General features: G+C 36.5%; 1 protein-coding gene across 2 annotated transcripts in view; it reads right to left on the bottom strand.

The window, feature by feature from the left end:
- Window positions 1-17,700, bottom strand: part of OXCT1 (3-oxoacid CoA-transferase 1) — a 121,099-nt gene that overhangs the window by 46,928 nt on the left and 56,471 nt on the right. For both annotated transcript variants that reach the window (XM_081053959.1, XM_081053958.1), the window contains exons 8-13: window positions 12,469-12,576; window positions 11,070-11,184; window positions 9,244-9,338; window positions 7,438-7,486; window positions 1,715-1,787; window positions 1,031-1,106 (exon numbers count right to left, since the gene is read on the bottom strand). In XM_081053959.1, the coding sequence (XP_080910085.1) occupies window positions 1,031-1,106; window positions 1,715-1,787; window positions 7,438-7,486; window positions 9,244-9,338; window positions 11,070-11,184; window positions 12,469-12,576 (516 nt within the window). The remainder of the gene's footprint in view (window positions 1-1,030; window positions 1,107-1,714; window positions 1,788-7,437; window positions 7,487-9,243; window positions 9,339-11,069; window positions 11,185-12,468; window positions 12,577-17,700) is intronic.

Here is a 17,700-nt window from a genome sequence, read left to right as displayed (position 1 = left end):
GTGGGACCCAGACATCAATATATTTTAAAACTTCCATGTGATTCCAATACGCAACCAAGTTTGAGAACCAGGGCTTTAATAATTATTGAAACTTCAAAATAGTGTTTCAGGAGGTATTAAATCAAAAGAGCTAAACTAACAAAATCTCTAACATTATTATCAACTATATTAGTCCACTTTCCTCAGAAACTTATTAGAGAAAAATCTAAGAAATTTTTAAAAACCCTCTCAAGTCATAGAACATGAGCCTCAGTTACTAAACCAATATTTTTTAGCTGTTGCTACAGAGAAACACACAGGAATCCTTCAACATACACATAAAAGTACCCTGAGCTACCAGCCAAAATGAGCTCATAATTATGGACATGCATTCACTGTTGTTTCCATATACATATTAGCAAGCAACAACCAGGAAATAAGGAACCATACTCATAAATTAACTGATTACAGTCCTTTTGTCCAAAGCTAATTCTCATAGGTTTCTTCCTTGAGTTAGATCATTAGTAAATGAAAACTGCGTTTTACAAGCATGTTTAAACATCACCAGTTTTATTTTCCATATTAGAAAATAATGTGATTGATTATTTATAGGGTCACATGATCGATCAAGAGAAGATTTTAATCAATGTGAATAATAATACAATTAACATAAAATGAATAAACTTGTTCATTATTCTTTCTAGTGATAAAAACAGTTATTATGATAAGTATTTGTATTTCTTTCCTTTATCAGAGTATAATTAAACCATTTTTTTTAATCTTCCCTACCTCTGTTTCTTCACAGAAAATTCTGCTTTGACCCTGATCTTGCCTATTTTTAGTTCTGACTACATAGTAAACTGGAAAAGCTGACTATTTCCCAGTGTTTGCTTAATTAAAATTTGATTCAAATAAGAAAAACAAATTAAAATATTCATTTTTTTAAGTAATTACATTGTACTCCCATAGCAATTTGACAAGATTTTTCGTAATGTGTCAGAAATAATTATTCTGACCCGAGCATAATTCAAAAGAAAAAAAGTGTACTTACAGGTATCATCCAGTTGGCCAGGTCACCATATTTGGAAACCTGCATTGCTCCCAGCATTGTCAGATTGACATGTCCCCTGACAAAGGAAAAGAGGCAATATAAATCAAACTTCACTAGCTTTATGTCCTATTTGCTTCAAATTGTCAGCAATTAAAATAATTCTATATTCCCCAAAATACATTTACTTTCTCCCACCCAACACCTGATTTCCAAATATGTCAGCTCAAGCTGATATAGAGAAATAATCATTAAGAGTTGTTTTAAAAAAATTATAGCCTATATTTTCTCCCAAAACAAATTAAAAACAGTTGTACACAGTGAGTTTGTTTCCTTCAGTGAGGGAGAATGTGGCTTGATTTGAAGGCAAACACTGGCCAGAAAATGAACACACAGTTTGTAAAAAATGTTGGGATCCTCAGAAAGAACCTTTTAAAAATGTTTACTTCAGTATAGTTAGCACACAGATATATATTCCATTTTGGGGGCTCTTTTAATAATAGCAACGTGGATGTTTCAGTTCCCAACATCTGATGTGAGTAATTGCACATCTTGGTGTAGCTGAACTAGCCCGAGAGCATTTTCCGGCTGGAAGACATGGCTCTGTTTCGGAACCTTGCTAACACAAGTGGATGACTCAGCTCATTCCACACGGTGAGAAACCCAAGGGGGTCCCTTATTACATACCCTCTAATCATCGCAAATGATTCATCACTGGAGAAGTAAGAGGCTCCTGGAAGAACAGTAACTGTTTCCTTGCCTAAACACACACACACACACACACACACACACACACACACACACGCAACACACACACACAAACAAAAACAAAAGAAAGAAAAGGCTATTAGATTTCTGAGAGTATCATGGTGGAGAGAGGGGTCTATCTGTACCTCCTGTTTCCAAAAGAGCTAAGGCTCCCTTTACCAAATGCAGTGGCAAAAGGGGTATGGGGGACACAGTGGGAACTGTCTGCCCTGTGAAGAGCAGTATTTTGTCACTGACATTGTTCCGATTTGCCCTTGCACGGCAATAATAAAAAGCAACCCAACTTTTAATTTTATTATTGTTTTGAAATTATCTACAGACAATGAGACCCCCTATTGCCTATGCCCTTCCCAGCCTCCCAGCAGCCCCACTCCCTTCACAAGACCCTGCTCAATGCTAATTGGAGTGAGGAAGAACGGTGTTCCTGGGATGAACCTTTCAGAATCCAATGCTACTGTGGTCACTGGAGCAAACAGATTGTGGAATGACCATGAAGAAACGGAATTTTGAAGGGAATGACACAGGAGATACTTCTCAGTTATTTCTTAAGAACCAAAGAATAAACTAGAAAGACAGCCGCCACCTAATTCCTTAACATCATTAGGTCCGAGTCTCCTCTTTCAATCTCAAGCTCTCTCTCTCACTCTTGCTCTCTCTCCCCCTCATCTTCCCTCTTTTGCCCCTACAAGTTTCTATTAAAACCATAGGATTTTGATGAAACTGGGGAATAACACCCTAATACTGGCCAATGTATTTAATGTTAACTTCCTTGAGAGGATGTCCGTCAAATTTACATCTCATAATAAAAGTTCAGAACTGGGAAAGATCTTGAAGGTCATCCAGTCCTCAAACAACTAATAATGTCACCTGACTCATACCTAAGCTGCTTTCTTCTTGTCATCTATTTCCTGTCTGTCCAGGAGAATCAGGTGCACAGGAAAAGCTACTGGTCTCAACCACAAAGTGCTCATCTGCCACTTTGCCAAAGTCACCTGTGTGAGAACACCTCATATATCACCCCGCTGGAATACGGCAGACAAAAAGAAAGGGCAGAAAAACTGTGATTCCAAGACTGGACTAGAGGAAGGCTCATGGACACAACAGGACCAGAGTGCTCTGGCCATATCCAGCTGTGCAGCACAGCTGGACCATCAGCTTCTCAAGTCTTGCTTGAAAGCTAATTTCTCCAGCAACATCCCCTCTATTCAAACTCGAATGTGGAGAAAGAGTGAGACTATTCAGATCATGCTGAAATATTTATTACCCAAAGGAGTTTGATTCTAAACAAAAGAGACGTTTTCACATCTGTCAAAGTACCATAAAGCTAAAAAGCTTTGGAAAATACTTTCTGGTGTGGTAAGTAGGAGCTTTTAGACGGCACCTAAGATTTGAAGGATGAAATGAAATGAAATAATGCGTGTAAAGGCTGTACTCTAGTGCCTGGCACTCCATAGACATTGTCTTTGAGTAGTGTCCTGGTTATTATCATTTGCACCAAATCTACTTATAAGAGACAGTGCTGTCACCCCTTAAGACATAAATGCTGCAAAACCAAGAGATTGGCTTTTATGGTGGGGATATACAGCCAACCTATGCACTCTAAATTTTAGGACCAGCATGATACAGCCAAACCTTATCCTAACACAGTTTCCATGTCCAGTAAATTCAGTTCCTCACTAATCCTGTGAAGTGGAGAGGCAAGGAGGAATAATTTGTAGGACAATAAAGCAGAGAAACATAAAAATCTCGATTCCTTTATTCTCCCTGTGTTAAATCACAATGACTTCCAAATGTCAATTTCCATAGGCTGATAGCCCATAGAAGGCATTATTCACCACTTTGTAGGAAACTTTGAGATCAATGTGGAGAGTCTTAGCTCTCCCCATATGATTTCTGAAGCATAGTTTGATTAAAGAGCCCAGAAAACAACCTCATGAAAAAAGTTGTCAGGCCCTTGCTAGTAATACATTCTGGTATCTTATAAGTTACACTCTTCAGAAGCAAAGTTAATTTGCAGCATTTTGAAACATTCAATATCTAAACAAAAATAGGTATCCTAAAGTTGAAACCATGCTTTTCAAATAATTGTATTTGAAAGGTCAAGGTCCAAATAAGGTCAAAGAATAACTATAATTAATGATACAATCACTATCGTAAAGAAAAACGGCTTTTTTATTTGGCTATTTCTGATTCATTTCTGTCTCTTCCAAATTTTGTGTGTATAAAAAGTCTAGATCCTTTCATGATATTTGGGCAATAGAGTTTCTCAATTTCAAAGTTACTGAGTCCTTTGGCTCGTGATTTAACATGTCATTCACTCGACCTCAAGTAAATGTCCACTCTATGCCTTATAAACAAAACACAGATGCCCTAACCTAGTGGTTCTTAACTTTAACACCCACCAAAGTCACATGGAGGGCTAATAAAAATTCAGACTGCTGAGCTCAACTCCTAGAGTTTGTAATTCTGGAGTCATGTGGTGGGGCCTCCTGATTTCCATTTCTAACAAGTCCCAGGTAATGGTGATGCTGACGCTGTGGATTTGGGAACCACATTTCAAGAACCACTGCCCTAAGCAAAAGAAATATACTATCCAGCAAGAGAGATGAATGTACCCAAATAAGCTGTAGAAGGATTTGGAGAGGCCAAATGAACTGGGACCTGAAGGACCAGTATACTGCATTTCAACAGGAAATTACCAATAAGGAGATGGGGGGGTGGAAGAAAGGAGACAGTGCAAAAAACTGGTTAAGGGCGCAGAGGAGCCAGGCATGGGGGAAGAAAAGCATGAGTCGTGACAGTCATGATCAGAGTGGACCCAGCAGCCCAGTATGGGTAGACTCAGCATCCTTGTAGAGTACAGTGAAAGATAAAGCTGGAAAGGTCAGGAGCAACCATAAGCTAGACCCTGAATGCTGCACTTTTGGTACTTTAGTCTGTAGGCCTGTGAAACCTCAGTTGTGGCACATATACCCATAGAACAGCGTTTCTCATCCTTGGCACTACTGATATTTTGGGTTGGATAACTCATCGCAGGGGACTGTTCTGGTTATTGTAGGATATTTAGCAGTATCCCTGGCCTCTACTCATTAGATGCCAATAACACTCTCCAAGGCATGAATATCAAAAACTGTCTCCAGGCATTGTCAAATGTCCCCAGTGTCTCCTCTTTTTGCCTATTGAGAACCACTGCTCTAGAGGCATGTGGCAGAGGCTAGGGATATTTATAAGCCACGAGATTAACATGGTCGTTCTTTCTAAAGTGGTTTTAATCAAAGGTAAGTCATTTAAAACAGTATTTACATATTAAAATAAGAAAACAATATTAAGAAATAGAGAACACAAAATGCATATTAATATGAAAGCTAAAACATACGAGACTTATTAAAAATTTCCCAATTGCACTGGGGCACTGCAGATCTTCACAGGACCTCTGAAACACCCTAAGCACTGCCTTTTGCACCTTTGTAAAACTCAGCTTATCAGAGGATGCAGCTCAATGAACAGAACAAAGGGCTAGGGGCCAAGAGTAGAAGACTATGTGTGTCTAGTCCCTAGCAATGTTATCTTGAGCACATCACTTCAATTTTCTCGACCTCAGTTTCCCAATCTGTACAATGGAAAGGCTCAAACGGTATAATACATGTGAAAAAGTATGCTGTATGCAATATGGTGCTATGCAAATGGTAATTCCTTTTTACATAATCATACTAGATTATTATTAGCAAAAAAGCATCCTTCAAAATAGTTCCATTATTATTCTAATATTTTAATGCACTGATTATACCTAGAAACATAACTCTTTATATTCATTTCAAGGAACTTCTATGAAAATCTTTTCAAATTAACCCAAACAATGGGCTGATCGTCCAGGTAATTTCCAAATTTGAGGAGCTAGGAAACCACCAATGTAAATTCTGGGTTTATTTGGTCCCTAATTTGGACAGCTCCAAAATCAAAACCATCATAAATCCTAAAGAGAACTTTGATGAGTTAGTATATTATTAAACTGATTTGAAGCTGGCTTCCCAAAAGCAATGAATTACTGTTTTACAAAGTAGTTTAAGATTACGTGGTATTTCTGAAGTTTAAATATAAAGCTAGTGGTTTCATTAGGATTGAGCTATTTTTAAACTCAATGGAATCAGAAACGCCTAACGTCCAACAAAGTCATTGAAAAGTAACTATTTTTCCAAGGAAAGTGGGTTTTATTATGAACTCAAGCCTGAAATTTGAAAAATGGAGTTCTTCATTTCACAAATAACTCACTAACATCATAAATTAATTAAACCAAGCAGCAAATATTTTCACAGATCAATGAGCTATTGCTAAAGGGTACAGTACAATTAAATTACAGACTTGATTAAATGTCATTGCTTTATCACAGTGGGGTTTTCAGAGTTGAGTCGTGTTAACTAATTTGACTATTCAACCAGAAGCTGTTTTACTTCAAAAAACTCTAAGTATCAAACGTCAATTCTACTTGGCAGTTGGCCTTTATGTTCAGCTTATGTTCCTTCTCTGAGATTGCCACATACTATTTTTGAATGTGAAGGAAGAATAATACTTCTGTGGGGGTAGAGTGAACAGGAGTAAAAGAAGGGTAAAGAAAATCAGGCTACAATATAAAAACTAGCTTCTCATGGGCAGCCCCACCGAAGGATACTCTTTAGCCCCAACACAGTGCAGTGTTGCCTCAAGCATGGGCAGTGAATATGACCAAAATGTCTGACCTGTCTTTCCTCCTCTAGGCTGCTAATATATGTGACTCTCTGTTCTAGTCAAATAAAAAGCTAATGACACAAGGTAAAGCACCTGAGTGTGGGAATAAAGACGTGGCAAGGCAAGAGCCCCCAGTTCAAAGAAACTCTATGTATTACTCCAATCACCGGGTCACACTTAGTGGCAGGGCACATCCTTAAACAGCCTTGAAGAACCTGTGGAGGATCCTCTGCCAGTCTGATGACGACTAGCGGACAGTAAGTATCTCCTACAACAAAACCCCCAGTGTTCCAGTTCTTTTTCTCTTTGCCACTATGGATCACTCCCCCACCATTCTCATCATGAGAACGCAGACCTATTTCAACCTGGGGTTGTCCAATGGGAGGCACAGGCAGGAGAGCCAAAAGAGGAGACCCTTACCCAAGTCATGGCAAAATGGCTGCATTTTTCTACCAGAGGCCATAGTTCCTTTTAGGTGGTCTGATCCTACAGCTGCCCCTTAAGGCCCTTGGGTGATAATAACTCCCTGTGGTACTTTACCATCCTTTCCTGGTTTCCCTCAATCTTGTCCACACCCTTGTAAATTGTCCCTTCCTTTCATTCTCTTCATACCCCCTGGGAGAGTGCTCTCTATTTAGAGCCGGGACCGTGACTAACTGACTCACCAAAGCTCTTGCCAATTTTATGTAGCCCCATCTGCAATTTCTCCTTTATCTGAATCTACCCTGAATAAGATTACTGACAAGAAGGCTGGCAAAGATGGGACTAGGAAGGTTTATCTCCCCTCCTCAATAAAAAGTACAGTGGAACATCCTCTAGGAAGAGACAAAGAATCAATCCCAACACCCTACTATTATTTGCATAGAACTAAATTAATAACAAAAGAACACGCTGGAAAAACATGCAATGACTGAGCTTACCTGCATTGATTAGATCTGCATCAACTTCATTTTGTAATGGATATGGACCCTGAAAAACAGAGGAAGTTTAGTCAATTAGAAAAAGAAGTTTCTCACTAAATCACACACTAAAGCTGTAATATAAATAACTTCTCTAAAAACTCTAGGAAATTATCATCAAAAGACTTGAAGTGAAATTTAAAAAATAATTCGGATGTTTTCATGGCTCTGTTTCTCATACTGATCAGCTTTTTCTACACTAATAATTGTGATTGAAAATGAAAATTATTTTCTAAAAATTATCAAAATTTGAAATAAATGTTCAGATATTAGAACTATAGGTCAGTAAAACAAAAAGTAACTATTTACTACCTACTATGCAGCCAATGTTATTCATAAGCCTTCCTCTTAGTATCAATGAATATAAACTAAATGGCTGCATTATTTGGCTAGAAGGACCTGGAGAGGCAGATTTCACCTTTTTGATATGTAGCAGCTAAGGGCCAGAATTTAGGGTTCTAATCTTATCTCTCACAACATCTAAGTTTGGCTAGCTTTATTTTCCTTTTGCCTACTTATTCTCAGTAAGTTGGTTTTTTTCAATTGTGTATGTATTTTTACAAGGCATCTCTAATTCCTTGAACGGGGCAAGTAGTCTTGTAACATAACATATATTAAACAAAAAGAGAGGAAAAGAGAAAAGAAAAAGGCATAAGATAAAGCCAAGAATGAATATATTTTAGCTGTAAAATTTTAGCAGATTTTCTAAGGGACGAAAAATGTATTCTTTAAATAAACTGAGGTGGTAAGTAACATTTAGACATATATAAATTTTCCTTTAAACAATGACCATGGGTAATTCACATAAATTTATTTCCTTTATCTTCAAAATGAGGGAATTGATCACTCTAGATAATCTCTAAGATACCTTAGCAATGTCTTTGACTTCAATATGAATCTGCTTTTATCCAGACACATCATTTTTGTGTCTTTGAAAATAGTTATGATTATTGCCTCAATAAATCAGTATTGACTATCTGCCCATGATCATTATTTATGTCTTAAATAATAGATATACATTTTTCCATATGTACAATTTTTATTAACAGTTAAGATCTACTGAGGAACAATAAAGATTAGGAATATAAATTGGCAAGCTATAAATAATCTCTGCCACAGTTAAAAATTAAATTTAAAAATGTCATCCAGGAAGTAAAAGTATTTCTTACTTTTATTATAATATTGAATAAAAACTGTGGCCGAATGCTATGAGAATATTGAGTTCATCTGGAAAGTTAATCTTGAGGAAAAGAAAATTCTACTCTTTTGGACAACACGATCTTAAAACAACAGTTAGATGAAAAGAATTTCCAAGATTTTTTGAATTAATCAACTGTCAAAAAATATCCCTGCCCTAAGTAGAAATCTTACTCTTCAGTTTTCATTCAGAGCCTTACTGATTTTTATTTAATTGCTAAAGACCTTCACTCTTGTCCAACTACACAAGAGTTAGAAACAGTTAACTAAACAGAAAACTGTGAGGTCTTCAAAGCAGGCACTCTAGGGGAGATGGAAGCCAATAAACTGACAAATGAAGAGCAGTCACAAAGCTCACATAGTCAGGAAACTACCATCTACTACATAAAATACACCACCACATACAATTACCACCATTTTCTGGGAAAGTTAAGTATTTTATAATGATGATAAACAGAAAAATAAGGTTGGGAACTTTAAGCTAACAACTCTCAGTTGTAAGATTTCACTATGTGGAATATCTCATTCTCCTTCCAGACGATATGAATGAAACTTAAATTTCTATCTTACCAAACCCAGCACTCCATTTTCACTTTGCAGATGAACAGTCATATTTGGGCTGATGAAGTTGCTGGCCAAAAGTGGGATTCCTATGCCCAAATTAGCTGGGGGGAAAAAAAAAAAGATGTTAAGGTACAACACAGAAAAGTTAGATAGATTAAGCCACAAATCTTCGACATATATAAATCTGAAGAGAAGCCTCTTTAAAGGCACTTGCTCTGAATATAATCACTGAATGCATTCTCCAATCACCATATAGGTACTATTTTGTAATTTTTTAAAAAAGGAAATCTCTCATTGATTACAGCTTTTTCAATAACACTAATATGCCTTCCCATAACTCGCAAAGTAGTAGCTTCAGAAGACTGGCCAAGGTCATTATTGTTGTGAGACATATGTGCTCAGCAAATTGGGACTGATTTATTATTAAACATGGCCTGACCTTTGTTTAAAAGCAATTTTCACTATTTAAAACAGCAACTCAAAATAGATGATTTAATATTCTTAAAAAGGGCTACCTACCATTTCTAAATTTAAAAAAGTTTTCTGACAATACTAAAATGTCTGCCTAAAAGTAGATCAGCTCCTTTGGGTCACTGTGATAACATTCACTGGTAACTGAGTCTTCCCTAAGAGTTAAGGGGGAGTGGAGGTAAGTTTCAGTGAGTACAAGTAAGACCATATAAAAAGCTAGTCACGAGATGTGGAGTACAGCTTAGGGAATAGAGTCAATGGAACTGTAACAGCTACATACGATGTCAGAGGGGTAGTAGCTTGGGGGAGTTATCACTTTGTGAGGGGGGTAAATGTCTAACTATTACATTGTTTTGTACACCTGAAACTGATGAAGATGAAGGAGGAGGAGGAGGAGGAGGAAGAGGAGTTGCAGGAGGAGGAGGAGAAATAAAAAAGTAGCTACCGTGTTTCCCCGAAAATAAGACCAGGTCTTATATTAAGTTTTGTTCCAAAAGATGCATTAGGGCTTATGTTCAGGGGATGTCATCCTGAAAAATCATGCTAGGGCTTATTTTCCAGTTAGGTCTTATTTTGGGGGAAACATTGTAGCTGTGTTAAGGCATCAAAGAACTGAGGGTGTTGATGCTTCTTCCTTTGATGATCAAAATAGGGTCAATCCTGACGTGTATGCAAATGGTGGGGGTTTAATCTTGCCTCAACACAAGCAGGCTGACAGATCAGAGAGAGGCTGCCTGGAACTGCTGCCTGGGCTGTCCACTACTAAAGCAAAACGGCAAACACTCACCGTCATTTAAATCCAAATACTCACTGAACTCAATTATTGCTACCTACCTCTTTTTTGACAAAGTATTTAAAGCAGAATTTAAATCACTTATTGAACACCCTTACAAAATATTAGACATAAAAGGGTTCACTCAAGGGATCTTTGTCAGTGGAACCAACATGTCGTTAAGAAGTTGGATCTTATGTTTCAGTGAGTATGCAAATGTCAAAACATAGAGAAAGTAAATAACACTGGTTAAAACTAATACTTCTGAGATTTGAAACCCTCATAATCTCTTTTCCCAATAACCATTAGCCAAATGCAAATTCTACCGAAATCTATTGCATATTAGAAAATAGCTCAGCGAATTTTTGGTCACCATTTTGTTTCAAGAAGGGTAACTGATTATAACTCCAATTCCATATATTTTGATATCTTTAGGTTATATGCCTACTTTGTAAAACTTGATCAACTGCTTCAAAAGTTACAATGGACTTGAAAAGAATCACTATGCAGGAGGCCTAGTAGCCTGATGAATATGGAAACAGCGAGGGCTATGGCGTCTCCCAGTTCCACAAAGATAAAGGATACCTACCATACATGCCATCCTCAAATTCAAGAGCTGCCCGTCTGATGATACGTTCCCTCACATTATCTCCAGGTTTACCAGATTTGGCTTTTACATCTCCCTCTTTCCGGATTGATAAACGCTTTAAAATAAATAGAAATAAATTACTCATGGTTGAGGTATGCCTTGGATGTTATCACTGTTAAAGTATAAAATTTTACTTTGGAAAAATTTAACTCTTTCCCATTACTACTATGAGGCAAATCTGCAATAGAACAGAGTATAAAAAAAAAATAAAAACATGGAAGACGTTTGACATAACAAAAATAACTCTTTAGAAAGTAAATGAAAGAGGTAATATTTTATTTGAAGAGGAAGATATTCTAGTTCTGTCTCTTTGAAGCAAATAACCCCTCTGCTACTGTCACAATGACTGCTACCACTGCTACCTCTTAAGACTCCTGCAACTAAATTCTCCTTAGATGCTCAGGGACTGAGCAGGAACTTAGAAAAAAGAAATAGACCTTGGGACTCGGTTTTTTTCAGGGATGTCAGAATGTGTTTACCAGGTGGTGTTGCTCTCCATTGCCTGTTTTTACCTGGAGTCTAGACTGTTTTTGCTACAAGTGCATCACAGGGATCACAGAAATATCCAGAAACCATCCAAGAAAGTATTTCCATTGCTAAATCTCCTTGACAGAATTTGGTTCCTATTTTTAAATGTCCCATTCTTTTTCCCTAGCCGCTGACATTAGTTTTAGATTACACAATGTCTTTCTGTGTGATGTCTACAGGATACAGGGTATCTCTGATTTCCTGATATTCCTGTTTGTGATTGATCTCTAGACACTTATGAATATTGCTATCAATTCTGGCCCAGCTGATCGTTCTTCATGCTCTGAGTATACCTGAAATACCTACAATGCTCCTAGAAGCCACTCCTTAACACAATTTCATTCCCACCAGCTGCCTAGAGCCTAATGCCTAATGCTAATGGCAAATGATGTTCTTTCTGGACTCTATAAAGTGCAAAGCAACTTCAAGACAGATAAACATTTCTGAACAATCAAACATTAAGAGTCCAGCAGGGGTAAAGCCACCATAGACCCAATTAGCCTTCTCTACCCTATTGAACAGGGTAGATGCAAAACTATGCCTCATAAATTAGGACAATTACAGAAGCCTGGAAACAATAACTACAGAATCACATAACTTGGTGATATACACCGTGTAAACACAAGGCACTGTTGGGTTGGACAATGCACAGATGCTCACGCCCCTTCACAACGGACACATGAGAAGCTCCTAAGATGCAAAGCAAGACTTCCTGTGCAGCTCTAATTACCTATCATCTGGAATGGTCCCAGGGACACCTATCTCTAAGAATCAGATCCACAAATATTGACAAAGAAGCTAAGTCAATTACCTCAATTCTTTTCTCGTATTTTTCTCCCTTTATAAGACGATGTACATAAATCTTAGGAATATGGATGTCTTCTGGGGCAAAAGATCCAATATCCACAATTTCTTCAACCTAGACAAAGAGAAAAAAATTAAAAATTAAATACTGAAAGCTTAAACTGAACATTTTTATTTAAAAAGTGAAGTATATACATTCTTCACCTCCAACTTAGGTTGGCTACACAATGTAAAAAAAAATACACATACACATATATAAAAGAGAGAATACATTTATGTGTGTACGGGGGGGTGTAATGTGAATCATACGTCTGGACTCACAAAAAGGAAGAAATTCAAATGCGTGTGTCTGAACATGAAATGCAGAACAAAATCTCCAGAACTTAGTGTTTGCCTTAAACAGCCTCAGTTACAAATTTGTCAAATTGTTTCTCAGTACAGCTGCTTGAACTTTCACAAATTGCAGTTCAACTATGCATACTTGAAAGCACATCCCTTAAGACCAGATTTTCAAAATTAATGGGAAATTTATCATATCAAAGACAATAATCTGTAACATCTGCTTGGTCAATTGAAGAGCTTTTTAAATATAGATATTTGTAAGAGTTTTTCATTATTGCTGCTGTTAGCATCCTAGGATCGTGATAGAACTGCAACCACTGAAATAATTTTACTTAAAGAAAAATTATTAATTTCAATATGAAAATTTCAAAAAGTAAATATTAACTCATAACCTGAAATACTCAATGTAATTAGAATTCAAGTCATTCACAGAGTAAAAGGACATTTTATAGCAATGTGAAATGTCTCAAGTTAGTCAGCTGTTTTAGAATTTATTAAAAAAAAGAAAAAATTCATTTTTTTACATCAACATAAAAAAAATCAGAATAAAACGGATCAAGAAAAACTAAGGTCAGTGTTGTTCTTATCAAAGAATTATCTTTCTGGTGCCGTGAAAAAAAAAATGTTATCTTGAAGATTATGAGTGCTTAATTTAATAAATGCCATACCTAAAGCAAATAGCTATTTGCTTAAATGTACTGATGTGTATAAGAAGAGTTGTATTACACTGGTCTCCTAAACTAATAACTGAACTCTCCAGAAGTTTTTGAGGTGAAGTAGTTCTCCTTATGCTATTCTACTGTGCATACCCACACCGCGCACGTCCTACAATCAAAGAATACCAGGGATTACAAGAATCATTTTAGTTATTGTGCACTACTCCCAAATACTTGAAAAGGAATAGGACAAGGTAGACAAAAGCTGTCTTCTTTGACAAAAAGAAGGCTCTTGACCAAATGTAACAAAAACGCCAAGGAAAAGTTAGAAAACATGTGGGCATCTAAGCAGAGATAGTGGGTAGAATTGTATAGTCAGGTAAATACCTGAGAATGAGAATGAGTTGGGGGGAGGCAAGGGGACTTCCCATCACTTCCCCTCACTGTATCTTCCCCTCCAAACCTCTCTATGCTCTGGTATTTCCTACCCAAGTTGGTGACCAGGTAAAGAGGAGGTGGACGTAAGGTGTGCAGAGCACCTAAGCACTACTGCTACCTCTTCAACTGGATGGAACTTTCAGTCACTAGGGCTCATTCACATCTTTACACTTATTCAATTCAACCCTTCAAAGAAGTCCTTGACTTTAAATATTTGTTCATATATCAATCCATTATCCTGAGGATAAATATAGAGACTTATTAGTCATGAAAATATTAACCACAGCATTTGTTAAAATATTAATAGGTTGGAAACAACCCAAATGGTTAACAATAGGATAATGGTAAAATATTTATAGTGCATCCATATAAGGAATCAATATTATGGCCTCATAATATTTAATGACATCTCATAATTTAATGTTTCATAAAAATGCAAGATTTTGTATAAATAAATATTTACAGATAGGCTCTTTGGCCCAAACCATTATTTCTATACCTACCAAAAACTGAAAGAAAATACACTGAAATGCTCATAATTATTATCTCTGGGTGACAGTACAAGTTATTTTTATTTCCCTTTTATTTTTATAATCAAGGAAACCCACAATGTTATTTTTTTTTAAAGATGTAATAGATACCATGTAAGTAGTTAACAAAACTAGGAAATACAGAAGTGGAGGATGTGATAAATTCCTTAATTAGTTAGACGCATACCAAAGAGAATATGTCAAAAAGGAAAATAGAGACGCTAAGAAAAACTGTGGTTTCTTAACAATGTAAGTACTTACAACATTATGAAATAAACTAAGAAAACCCTTTTGCCTACATTTTTCAATATAACAATGTGAATTATTCTCCATGTCTAATGCTGTTCCATAAGTTCAGGCCCTCATTTCTCTTGCTTGAATTATTGCAGCAGCTTCCTAATTGGTCTCCCTGCCTTTACTGTTCAGCAGGGGCAAGAACTATAATGGAAAGGAAAAGGAAAAAAAAAAAAAAAAAAAGAAAGACTTCTCACTTTAAACCAGAAATGTCAATGGTAACCAATCTCTATTTTCTTCTGGTTCTATCACACAAAGTTGCTACCAAAAAAGTTGCTACCAAAAAAACACCAAATTAAGACTAAATTTCTTTACTAAGGGCAATTACATCATGACTTTCATAACAAATAGAGTGAAAGAACATGTCCTGGTAAATAACTCTGATGAAATGCAAGAATCTGGTTAAACATAATCAGTCCAATGCTTTGTCATCCTAATATGATGATTTCCATAATGCAGAAAATGCGTGTGTAACATTTGTCAAAACAATATCAACATTTAACAATACTGAAAACTTCTATACAAAAATCAAAGCTTTCGCAGAGTTGGTTAAGAGTTAATACCAAAGGAAGAAAATGGTTGAAGTACAAACCAAAAGAAGAACACACGTTTTCAGACAATTTGTGAAGAGTTTTAAAGAAACTGAAGAGGCAGGACTATCTTTTTTTTTTTTTTTCAGTTTCAAGTGCACAAAACAATGTAATGGTTAGACATTTATCATGTATATCCCTCACACAGTGACTATCTTAATGCTAGCTCCTGAAAGGATTGAAGTTTTCCATGCTGGTTTTGTGTGACCTTGAGAAAGAACCAGTGTGAGGGGGAAAGTTTAGTGAGATCAGGCAATAACATGAGATCAAAGAAATTTGAAAAGAAAAAGATGAATAAAATGAGCTTGTTATGGAAAAAAGTAAAAATAAAAGCTCATAAGAGCACTCACTAATGATGGCGGAAGTGCACCTCCTAAAATCACAAGTGGTTAGAGAATAAAGAACACAGAACAAACCTTAGTGCCAAGCAATGGGTATGTCAAGAGTCCTCAGACAAGATCACGATGGAGGAAAGGTAGCTAAGAATCCTCCCTCTCCAGACTTCTCCCTGGCATTTTGCAAAGTTCTTATGTAGCACCATCTGCTACATCTAAAAATCCAGACACTTGAAGCTTCTCTAATAAGTACTTGTCTTCAGTCATAAACAGTAAAATAGAAGCTAGGAAATGTTAATTATTGTTGATTTGAACTTTGTTTTTAAAAGTTGCTTTCTCTGCCCTGCTCTCTTCCAACTATATAATTTTGCAAAGTTTTATTTTAAAGCTTGCAGAAGGATAAGAATTCATCCTTGGGTGACAATGTTTTTGTTTTTACTTGGCAAACATTATTTATATCTCAGGTACAAAATCGGAGGAGCTGCCAGGCATTAACTTTATTTTTTATGTTTGATGACAACCTCAATCTGTTATAGCCACAAAAATGGGCCTAACCCTGAAGATTGTTAGTGGAAAAGCTGTACACCTGCAAACCTCACTGCGTGATGCAAAGTGAGGGCTGTGATGGAAGGTAGGGAAGGAAGGAGGGATCACATCGCATATGTTTTTCCGTGAGTAATTTTAACTTTCAAAAAGCTTTAGGATGAACATTCTTCTTTTGCCAAGAAATAAGAAAGCAGGCAACAACAAGCAATATTGTCTGGAATCATAAAAAAAACACTAAGTAACCCCAAATTAGCAAAAGTGGAAGACTGGAAAAATGGAAGAGGCCGGGCAATGAGTAATACCAGAAAAAGTTACAAGTTAGACGCAAAGGTGTTGTGGATGTTAATTTAACCCAGAGAGTGGGTGAGATGAAGAGAAAATATTGAGAAAAAGGGCGGTCAGCATGAAGGGGGCATCCTTCCCCAAAATCCAAAGGAGGAAAAAAAGTTTTTTAATTAACCCAAAGGAGCAAGAGCAGCTTCCTAATTGGTCTCCCTGCCTCTCTTAAGCTTCATACTAAGGGATGATATGACTAGTATAAAACTATAGGATAAAATGGCATGAAAACTCTAAGGGCTTGGAACAAACACATACGGTCTTAGATGTCTCCATAGAACTGTACATAGAACTGTGCAAACACTGAAAAGATGAGTGGCTATTAAAGAATCTGCAACCTTAAAAACGGCAGTAATTATGATCGCAGTCGTTATTGAAACCTGATTGATTGGATCTCCTGCCGACAGTCTGCTATATCCAGTGAAAATAAGCTGACAAAAGAACATGTTATGTCAAGAAAATATGCACATGCCTGGGTAGCCACAGACTTAGCAATAAAATACAGTGAAGTATATTTAAAGTGAGTTTAAAAGAAGAAAGACTATCACACTAATGGCCGTATAATCAGAGTGCTCACCAAATTAAAGATATAGATGACATATTTGTATAGAAATGACAAAATTGGCTCAGAAATAAGATAGTGATATCAGCAGATGCCAATTATTTGAATGTCTTCTGTTCAACATATTCTGCTGATAAATTCTATATTGCCTGCTGACAAGTTCTATCTTTCAGAATGAGACGGTGAGAAACCATGATTCTGGACTTCTAACCAATGAGGATAAACTGCTTGGTAAAGTAGAAATGATGAAAACCCTGAGTGAAAGTGACTGTAAAATTAGAATTTGCAACAGATCAGGAACTGAATCCTGGACATACATATAGAAATGTATCCTGGTCTTTGAAGAAAAGCAGATTTCAAAAAGTTGAGAGGAAAAAATAAGCAGAATCAATTGGTCAGAAACTCTAAATGACAAATGGGCTTATCAGTTCTCAAACCCTCTTTGCAACAAAATGAAGACAGATTATCTTGATGATGAAAAGAATGGTACATTAAAAAAATGAGTATAATAAGTATAACATGGATAGCTACCGTGTTTCCCCAAAAATAAGACCTAGCCGGACAATCAACTCTAATGCATCTTTTGGAGCAAAAATTAATATAAGACCTG

The sequence above is a fragment of the Rhinolophus hipposideros genome (genome assembly GCF_964194185.1).
Source record: "Rhinolophus hipposideros genome assembly, chromosome: 7".
NCBI lineage: Eukaryota > Metazoa > Chordata > Mammalia > Chiroptera > Rhinolophidae > Rhinolophus > Rhinolophus hipposideros.
This window is presented reverse-complemented; position numbering and strand designations above follow the sequence as displayed.